The sequence below is a fragment of the Carassius auratus genome, chromosome 44 (genome assembly GCF_003368295.1).
Source record: "Carassius auratus strain Wakin chromosome 44, ASM336829v1, whole genome shotgun sequence".
NCBI classification, from domain to species: Eukaryota; Metazoa; Chordata; class Actinopteri; order Cypriniformes; family Cyprinidae; genus Carassius; species Carassius auratus.
In genome coordinates this window covers 11,442,127-11,453,384 of record NC_039286.1, presented here as the reverse complement: position 1 = coordinate 11,453,384, position 11,258 = coordinate 11,442,127, and the positions used below count along the sequence as shown (strand labels likewise).

The 11,258-nt window shown below is 38.2% G+C and overlaps 1 protein-coding gene across 1 annotated transcript; it reads left to right on the top strand.

Annotated features, from left to right (window-relative positions):
* The first annotated feature begins 707 nt into the window (after nt 1–707).
* On the top strand, nt 708–3,916 carry LOC113062515 (uncharacterized). The gene is made up of 5 exons (XM_026232424.1): nt 708–834; nt 1,282–1,322; nt 2,768–3,067; nt 3,225–3,563; nt 3,658–3,916. Exons 1-5 carry the CDS (start codon nt 821–823, stop codon nt 3,747–3,749), a joined length of 786 nt encoding a protein of 261 aa, XP_026088209.1. The 5' UTR covers nt 708–820; the 3' UTR covers nt 3,750–3,916.
* The last annotated feature ends 7,342 nt before the right edge of the window (nt 3,917–11,258 follow it).

Genomic DNA, 11,258 nt, shown 5'->3' with positions numbered 1-11,258 from the left:
CAAAACAAATATGAACAGTTGATAATTATAACAATAATTCAGTATATAAGAATGATTCCTGAAGATCATGTGACACTTTATACTGGAGTAATGATGCTGGAAATTCAGCTTTGCATCACAGAAATAAATTATATTTTAAAGGATATTAAACAGAAACCATTATTTTATATTCTAATAACATTATGCAAGATTACTGTTTTTTTTCTAAAGTGATTCAGTCTTTAGCTAACAATTTGTTATTTATTTTTTTGTTTTTGGCCATGGCAAAGCAGCGTAAGCTAATACTATAACAGATAACCAATGCACACTGGAAATTACCAAGCCCTGCACATCACATGCAGACAAATATATATATTACTCTCCCTGGTTTTAATTAAAAGGTCCCCCTCGGCGAGTCCCTAATGAGCCCGGGGCCATATGCACTTTCTGACCTCGCTGACGTTACACCCCTGTGTTTGAGTGTTAAACGAGAATCTGACCAACCCTGGGATCTATGGACTCATCCAGCCTGAAATACAGGTTTTGATTCAGGAACAGTCACAGTGACAGGCGTTCTCTCTAAAGAAAAGTCAGCTAAAGTTAATTATTCAATTTATAAGTAAATTACTAAACACACAGTTCACAAAATGATGTCAGTGAAAACATTCAAAGTTATGCTGATCTTCAGAGAGACCGGTCGGCTTCGAATGAATGCCTATAGAGACAGAGGAGTTTAGTCACACCCCTCTTACATTAGTGAGGAAGAATTCCCTCTTTGGAAGCGCTGTGTGTGTGTGTGTGTGTGTGTGTTAAACGTCTGACGGCTGAACAAGAGACATGCATGAGTTTTACCATGTAAGTTCTCATTTTAAACTCGATTCGTTTCATTTTGTTACTATACACATCGTTTTTGTTTGTTTGTGTGTTTTGTGGTAAACTAAAGCTGCTAAGGAAACAGTTATCATGTTTAGGATGAATGCATCTATAAAGTGATGATCAGATGATGGTTTTTATTCACTGGCATTGGTTTCACAGTTGAGAGGACTGCTTGGTCCTGTTCTCTGTGGATCTGGATTTAAATGAGCATTTGCCACAGAGGATTACACTGGAATAAATTCAGAATTATAGTTAGATTTTTTTTATCATGCAACTTCCATGTGTTAAATTTTCAGGCAAAATGAAAGTGAGTTTTTATTTTATCATTATTATTATCATTATTATTACATGATTCTCACATCAACCTGCTGTGTAAAACTGTCTGTAGTGAAGCCTGTATCAGCTGCTCTTCTGTGTTCCCATCAGGTTGAAGCTTCTGCTGCTATTATGGGTTTTCAATTACAGTGGTGAGTGTAGTAGTTTTTGTTTCTCACACAGCACTCAACTGTGTGTTTTTTGGGCTTAAATGGTCAAATACACACACTTTTCTGTTAAAACAATGTGTCTTCTTTAACAAAATCGTGTATGTCTCAAGTGAACGTAACAACTGAGAGAGAAAGTGAATGTGTCCAGTCCTTCTTAAAGGGACAGCAGCCTAATTTCATTTCACTAACGACAGACAGCAGAAGACTAACCCTATATATATATATACATGATCCAAAAATAGGTTTAATCTCCATACTTTCACCATAATTGCAGCAATTTCAGGTAATTATTAACACATAATGTGCATTAATTTTGCATAAGATTTGCATTTGAATGTATATTAAGACATTATATAAAAAAAACACTTGATTTTTATAAGTTTAGATTTTTAAATGTTACATTAAGAAAGGTTAATTACTCACATCCCAGTGTTATTTGGTGATATTCACATAAACATTCAACATAAGTGTATTTTACTAAAATGCAATCAGATACGTAATTTAACGTTTTTAAAACATAAGGCAACCAATTGCATTCAGCGAATCTCTTTATTGTATTTGTTCAGTATTGCTATTTTCTCCATTGCATTGCAGTGTCAGTTAAATTACCAAATGGTTTATTTAATAACTTATTCGCCTCACCAGAACGGCACGGGAGAGAGAAGTTGGTTATCAATCTATAACATGAGCAGGTGATTACTGATAGAAAGCCAGTTATCAGATGAGTTGTGAAACTATATGCAAACATCAGCTTATATGAAAAGCAGGTGCTAGATATATAAAGAAAACACCATATGAATTATTCACAAGCAGAAAGCTGGATGTTTCTTCATAATGCTGATATCTGGATCAATGTGTTTTGTTTGCAAACAAGAGAAAGGCCTATTAGAATAGATGCGAACAAGGTATTTTCATTGACTATGACAAAAAGAGGCTTATCCAGTGTATTATCCCAACACAAATAAGCTCTGAGCTTCTGAAATTAGAGATTTAATGCTGCTTCAAAGAGTGCACCCCGCATAAATATGCAGATGTCATTCCCGAAACTTTGTTCTACATTTAAAAGGATTATATACTGGGAAGCTTGAAAAGAGAGCTCACAACCACTAAAAAGCTGTCACTGTTTGATTAGTGAGTGTATAGACGATGTATAATACATAGATTGTGCCAAAACTGGTTTTGGTTCAGGTGTTGCCTGCTCATGACACGCTTTTCTTCCTCATTCTTCAGTTCCTATGGAAGCCTATGGGAGTTTCCCAACGGCTCTGAGGCCAGTTGCATAAACACACATTATGATAATATAAACTAGTTTGACCAACAAGCAGTCTGCCAAAGAGTACTTCACTTCTTTTTAAAAAATTTAAACAAGGAATGTTTTTTCAGTATCAGTTTTGACACTTTAATTGAATGTCTATTTGTGTTTGCAGAAACCATCCCTATACATGCGGCAGGAAAAAAGGGAGGCAGTGTCATCTTACCGTGTGAATTTAAGGCCAGGGAGATTTTTCATATTCGACTGAACAGACAGCCAACTTCCTTTGAAGGAGAAATCTTTGTGTATGATAAGAAATACTGCAGTAAGCGAGTTTGTAAAAAAGGAGCGTGTGACGTCGTCATCAAGGATCTGAGACTGAGTGATGCTGGGAAATACATTTTAAACGTCTATTACAATAATGCTGAGTCCCTGCTGGCGCCACAAGTCAGGTCGTACCAACTTCATATTTATGGTAAAGTCAAAACTGATCAAACCATCGGCTTTCTCTTAGCAAATGTGTGATATTGCATGAGGGTCTACCGAACATCCTGCTTAATATTCAGATTAGTCTGGGTTTTTATAAAATTATGTTGATACCATTTTACCAATGTCTTTCTGTTTCTCCTCAGATGATATTTCGGTCAAAATCGGTGAGGTGCTGAAGCTGGATGTTCTGTTGCCAGATGCTCTTCAAGTTATGCATCAGAACACAAGCAGCGCAGAGTGGAAGATGGTGTGGAAGAGAGGCAGCAAGTCAAGGGTTAATATAAAACAAGATCGACTGAAGGACAGTAATGGGAGTCTGAGCATTAAAAGGTTTATGGCTGAAGATGCAGGAACATACAGAGTTCTGGGCTATGAAGGAGAAATCTTGATCACAGTCACAGTCACAGTCACTGAAGAGAAATCAAAATCCCCTACAGAATCAAAAGGAAATCTGAACTACACGGATGATGAACAAAAACGTAGTAAGTAGGCATTACAAAATATTTAAATAGTAAGCATAAAAATAAATATATATATATTAAAAACAGTGTTCTTTCCCTCTCCTTCTTGCTGTAGATCACTGGAGTTTGTTCGGGCCGGCGGGACTGGTTGTGTTGTTTGTATTGTTTCTGATTCTGATTGCTGCTATCATCAAAAAGATGCAGTGACTTCTCTAACATCTGGACATAGGCTCTGTCCATCTGTCTTCGGGGGCCAAGAAATCTGTAGAGGATTTTGTCAACATATTCATGCAATATACACTGTATTTACAACCCTAATTCCAAAGAAGAAGTGATGCTGTGTAGAATGTAAATAAAAAAACAGAATGCAATGATTTGTAAATGTCATAAACCCATGTTTTATTCACAGTGGAACATATGGGAAACCAATCAGATTATTAAAATGTACAATTTCATGGGGAAAAGTAAGGTAATTTTGGGACAAGAAAAGGCTGGAACAGTAAGTGTTTCTAAAAATAAAATTTTACTAATTAGGGTAACTTTCAACAGGTCAGAAACATGATTGGATATAAAAAACACCGGTGAGAGAGTTCTTGTGCAAAGCTTGCATGCGGGTGCATGGGTTTTATTCTGACTACAGAATCCCAAAGTAGTGTTTTGTCAATTGCTTTATTGCATGGAATCTTTTTACTGTGTGTTCCTGAGTTTTGGCTTCATGAGGATTCCATTTCATAAGGAAATAATTTAATTCCTTACAGTATACAATATACAATAGCAACGGACCCATAATGGATCCTTGGGGTATACCTGCGAGTATACTTAAGGTTGTTGTTGATTTATAATTCTGTACTTGTACATATTGTGTTCGATTTGAGAAATATGATTTTATCCAATTCAAAATCTCTGGAGAAAGACTGAAAACAAATAATTATTAGGGATCCTCTGAACACAGAGACCAAACTGTGCTTGATGAAGTGGATAAATCAACTACAAACAACTGAAACAAAACACTACAAAATAATACAGTCTGCTTATAAAAATGAGACGAAACCACATGAATCGACCGGGAGATGATAGCAGCAGAGTAGATGAGGAATTAAATAATTTGAAATAAAATTAACATCGGAATAACGTCATCCAAAATAATTTTCTGGTACTCAACAGGGGTGTAAATTGCAAACTAAATTCTAATATGAATAATTTCCTGCAACCGGCAAAAAGGTATGTTTTGAACATTAGAAATGAAATTAGACATTAGAAACTCATTCATCTAAAACTGTAACGCACAGATAATAAGTTTGATTCTACTGAGAGGCTTGCAACCAAGCTTGAGCATTTAACCCTTTCAGAAGACATCTACAACATTTCCTGAGAGAGAATTAGTCAAACAGTCAAATTAATTAAATTAAATGGATTGAAAATCACTCAATAGTAGTAAAACCTCTGATCTCACCATATTTTGCCTCAACAATACGGTTTTAAAGCTTGGTTTTATTTTATATTTCATAAACTTTCCATAAACTTTTATGATTCTCAGGCTTGGTCTTTAAGCAAACAGACAAACATGAAGGGACCATAAATCTAAACAATGTGTACTTTGCATTTGCCTCTGCTTTGGGTTTCCCCAACCCCCAAACTTTCTCAGACTCAAAGAGATTCTCAACCGAATCAACTTAGGGATATCTCAGTTCATAAACAAAATAAATTTGTGTCCAGTCCCAAATTGTAGTCACAAAAATCCTTTGACCCATGCTTTCAGTATGTGCTTGTAGTTCATTGAATGTTTACAGCAGAAAAACCTGTAACTGGTTTCCAGTTTGACCTGCAGCTGTGCACACAATGCACATAAGAAATGATAATATTTTGTGCCTATATATTTAATATATAGGCACAAGAACAAATCGAAGGCGTATCTTCAAAAAGGTCAGTGAGATGATAACAACTCATTCTGAACAAGTTGCTCAGGAAGACCACCAGAGACCAGTAATAAAAGTACTTTAAGTTATGCAATTTTAAGTGTAATTTAATGTGCATTGTAACAACCTTATTATATATTATACTACAATGGTTTTTAGTCTCATTACTAGTCATCACTGATTTAGAAGAATAAAGAAAGTGAAACCATAAAGAAATCCAACCATGGCTATAAAATAAATCAAAATCTGTTTTCATTGATCTGCACCTCAGTAACAACGGAAGGAATATGTTTTGTCTTTTCTCTTGCATCAAAACCACAAGCACAGCTGTGAAATTGTTAGAAAACAAAACCATCCCTCTCTGGGAGTGCCAGCTCACACAGAATCTGATCAGAGAGCTCATTCTTTACTGGTCATGTCATTAAGGTTGTGTGTAATGTTAAAATCAGGCAGAGATTCACAAATCTTTACAGGGATGACAATGGTCAAATGTATGAATGCTATAAGAAAATGCCAATTGCTAAGCTAACAGTACAGCACCAAATCTGGCAAACTAATGCCCTGAGCACAGATCCGACTAGTCTAAACAGTATCATTTAAAGAGATGTTTGAGATCTGGGTGTAATAATGTCTGCAACACAGCAGACTGTGTAAACTCATCTGTAACAGCAGTTTAAAGTCAAGTTCCACCTACAGCAACTTGTAAACACACACACAAGTGTGGCTCAGTGTTAGAGCATTGTGTTAGCAGCGCAAAAGGTTGTGGGTTCCATTCAAATTCATACATACAGAACACACTCTCATTATTACAACTGCACAATAAACACACCTGGCTTAAATCATTAGCCGGGTGGATTCTTAAAGTATTATTGCTTATGGTACATTTACACCCCCTAGTTGTAGAAGATTCAAGATTTTTATTCTTAACATACACAATTATATCTAGCATATATAACCAGCAGTGAAATGTGAGTCAGGTCCGCTCCATGGACCAAAGAAAACAACACAGATGAAAATATACATAAATATAGCTATGTAACAATGAAATAAAAGTAAACAAAAATATAAGAAAAAAAATTGTATATTGTAGAATTAAATATACAACGCAGAATAATGTGCATGAGTGTAAACTGTAGTCTTAAATATTAAGGTACACAGGGATGTACAAGAGGCAAATGAGCAAACAGTGAATGATGAATATCTTACTGATAAAGTGAACATTAAGTGGAAGCATGAGGATGTTAAGAAGCTGGTTTAGAGTTTAAGAGCCTGATGGCCTGGGGGAAGAAACTTCTCATGAGTCTCTCAGTTTTTGCCATCAGGCTACGGAAGCACTTACCAGATGGCAGCAAAGTGAAAAGATGGTTACTGGGGTGGATGGAGTCTTTGATGATTTTTGCAGCTCTACTTCTGCAGCGTTTGAGGTAGATGTCCTGCAGAGAGGGAGAGCAGACCCTGAAATGCGCTCAGCTAAGCGCACAACTCTCTGCAGGGCTTTGCAGTCTTGACTGGAGCTGTTCCCATACCACACTGAGATACACTGAGTCAATACACTTTCTATAGCCCCAGAATAGAAAGTTTTCAGGATTGCTGGTGAGACCCTGAATTTCCTCAGCTGTCGCAGATGGTACAGTCTTTGCCTGGATTTATTAACCTGTGTTTGAATGTGAGTAGTCCAAGTGAGGTCCTCCGAGATGTTTACACCAAGGTACTTGAAGCTGCTCACCCTCTCCACAGGGGTCCCGCTGATCATAAGAGGAGTATAGGGCTGCTGCGGTCTCTTCCTGAAGTCCACAATCAGTTCTTTAGTTTTGCTCACATTCAGAGAGAGACAGTTGTCCTGGCACCATGATGTCAATTTCTCTACCTCATCCAAGTATGCGGTCTCATTATTGTTGTGAATGAGGCCCAGAACCACAGTATCATCAGCAAAACTAAGTTTACATGTTGAAATTATATCAGTAACATCATAAGTTGCATCACCAGGGGTTCAGGGTAGTTCCTCCAGTTCCTGTGGGGGATCTGCTGGAACCGGTGTGTGATCTCTGTGCTGACGTCTCCATATGAAGACAGAAATCACAATCACAGCCAGAATCACCAAACACACGACAACTGACACAATCCAGTTCTCTACAGATGGAGGAGGAAGATGGGAAGAGAGCACATTTAATTTTCTTTCATTATTAAACTCACTGCTTGAAGATGTTGTAAAGCTCTTAATGTCTTTGTGACTTACTGCGTTGTTCAGTGTCGTCCAGTTTTTCCTTTGATTCTAGAAGATATTGAGAGGTCAGTCACACAGTTCAGCATCAATGTGATGTTCAGATCATGATGAATAAACCTTAGTTGTCCACATGCTTTATAAATAATATTTCCTCATACCTGAGTTTCTCTCACCTGTGATTGTGACTGTGATCAAGATTTCTCCTTCAGTGTCCAGAACTCTGTATGTTCCTGCATCACTGTCCAGAAATGATTTAATGATCAGGTTTCCATCATTATCATCATTCATTCGGTCGCTCTGAACCCCGTGATCTCTCGTCCAAACCTCCTTCCACTCTCCACTAGAGTTTGTCTTCACTTTATCAGCATCAGACACCAGAACAGACATCTTTAGTGGCTTTCCTATTTTCCCAGATATCTCATCTGAGGAGAAACAGAAAGATATTAATCATTATTATAATGCTGTCAATCAATCAAAGCCAAAAATGTCACACTAAGCCACTGGAAGGAACACGGAGCCAAGGATAATCAAGATAGTCTTTATTAATCCAACACAGCAGTAAAGCCAACGATGGCGATGGGGGGAGGAGCCATGGAGGAGGAATGGGCGCGGACTCCAGGGGGCAGACCAATGACGGCGGAGCAGGTGGAGGAGGAGCCTGACATAATGAGGAAACAGAGGATGAAGGAGGGCTAGATGGGACCAGCGGAGACAACGGAGAGAGGAAAGGGGGTAGTTCAACCTCCAGTTCTGATTCTCAATCAATAAGATCCTCCTCCTCATTTTGGCCCTTTTGGTGTTCCATAGTCTGTTCACCATCAGCCGTGATGCAGGGGCAGAGTGAAAACTGATGGAGGAAAAAACACGGAAAACAAACAGAGGGTAGAAACTCAATTTACACTGTTTGATCAGTTATTAATTTACCATGAATATGAAGTTGGTACGTCCTGATTTGTCGCTCCAGCTCTGTCCGATCATTATTGTAATAAATTCTCAAAGTGTATTTCCCAGCGTCACTGAAGATCAGATTCTTGAAGACGACGTCACAGTTTCCTTCCTTAAACACTCGTCCACTGCATCCTTCATTTTGACAAACATCAATTCCTCCAGACTCACCGATTAGCTTAATATGAAAAATATTTTTGGCCTCAGATTCACATGTGAGTGTGATGTTTCCTCCCTTCTTTCCTGACACAGATATAGATGTGTTTTCTGCAAATACAGACAATTAAAATTCAATAAGATTCAATTTAAAGTGTCTATACTGAAACATACATGTGTGTGGCGAGGAAGGTGGAAAGCTGCAGTGGGAGAAAGAATGTGGGGACGAGTGGTAATAAGGATTATAAATGATTAATGGTTAACACCTGTTTGTAATTCCAGTGATTGGGGAAGAGAGGAGTTATAAGCGCCCAGCAGACCGGGGAAAGGGAGAGATAGATGGATCTTTGGGAGAGCCAGAGCTGAGCCGAGTCAAGTGTGTGTGCGCGCGCATATATGTGTGAAGGCAGAGAGCCGAGTCGCAGTTTACTTTGGTTTACCTTGTTTTATTTTGAGTTAATAAAGAGCCTTTTTCACCACCCCTGACTTCCTTGTCCAGTATCTATCAAACTGTTTTACAATGTGTTTCAGTCTATTCTCTGTAATTAATGTTATTATAAAATATTATAATAGAGTTAAGTCAGTATTTTCTTCTGCTGCAGATATTTCATCTCAGTGGAAGTGGATTCATCAGCTGTGAACTGATGGAGGAGTTTCTCTAATATTTAAGATCAGAAATGAATGTAAATATTAAGGATGTTCATTGCTCATCAGAAACATGATCTATTTTGTCTTTGTGCTCTTCATCTAGACTCTCAACCTCAGGTTTCTTCATCGTCTCTACATGAAATAAAATCATTAAATGCTGAATCTCAAGCACTAATGACTAATGAGATCTGCTTCATGAATGAACAGAAAACAGCAGCTTCATCAGAATCTAAATCTAACACTGAACACCAAGAATGAATAGAGTTTCTGAACATAAATGACACTGACCGCTGTGATAAACCTGACAAAACAGCAGCAGAAGAAGATTGAAGCATCTGAACCTGATGAGAATAAGAGACAGATACAGACACACATCACAAACACATTAATACAGACAGAAAACACTGATCTGAGAGAGAAAACACTACACAACTCACACAATACACAGACTACTAACATTCAGTTTCAGTGGCACATCTAGATCACAGGATTATTCAGTCATTTTTCATAAATCACTGAAGTAAGCTATAACGATTTAAACTCTAATGAATGTTTCGTCATGTTTCATTTATCTGACAAATAATTTTGTTTTGTGTCATGTGGCACAGCAGCCACGATAGCACTGTATAACTGATTTAGACTCATGTTTTTTTTATTTCCATTTTATTCAAAATATTCCCAAACTTGTTTGCTATATCAAGAAATATCTCCATTCTCAAATATGTGTGAGTAAATGCATGTTGCAGCTTAGTTCATCTATAATGGGAGATGGACAAAGTAGCATACTAGTGTTATTTATTAACTATGCAAAACTTAATTACTTAAGTAGGACTATATGGGTGTTATGTCATGAAATATTTTAAATGCAACAAACTTTGTATTTAAATGTTTGTAAGTAACAAATTATAACACTTTCATGGTACAGAAAGAGAGCAAAGAACATTTATGGAAAAAATATCACTGTCTTCAGTCTAGCCAGAGTTCAAGCACTCTCTTAAACTCCCATTAAAAGAAATTAAAAGTCAAACTGCACATTTCACCCAAATATGTTTTGTGTGATACGATTCCAAATTTAGGATGCCAGAGCGAGGGCTAAAGCTTGTTGACACGGGACACTGGCAAATGTGTGTGTACAGAGTAATCAAACAATTCTCACATCAATGTAGAAAACATTTGACTGCACTGAGTTATCGATGTAGAACACTTTAAAACTTACATTAATAAATCCATTAATAAAAAAGTATTATCATAATCAGTGCATAATAATAAGCATGTTGAATTTTTTAGCACCCTTAGCATTATTAACAGGTTATAAGGCAACCCTTTTCAACGAATAAACTGTCACTGGGAGTGCTCGTCACACCCCCCCCCCCCCCAAGCGTCGTTCTGGTCCTGCGAAGACATGTAGAAAGTAGGGGTGAAATTAGGGGAGGGTGGGGAATGACCCCTGACAGACCTGCATAAGCGGTCCAGATCCGGGAGAGGCCATCAGCATTCGCGTTGGCGGCCCCAGCTCGAAGGCGGGCTTCGAAGTGGAAGTCCTGGAGCGCTAGGAACCAGCGAGTCACCCTGGCGTTGGTGTCCTTGGCGCGGGCCATCCACTGTAGGGGCGCATGGTCGGTTACCAGGGTGAACTTGCAGCCCAGGAGGTAGTACCGGAGCTCCAGGACTGCCCACCTGATGGCCAGGGCTTCCTTCTCCACGGCGGCGTACTTCCTCTCGACGGGGGACAGCTTCCTGCTGATGTAGATGATCGGATGCTCCTCACCTTCCTGAATTTGGGAGAGGACCGCTCCTAGTCCTGTGTCGGAAGCATCCGTCTGCAAC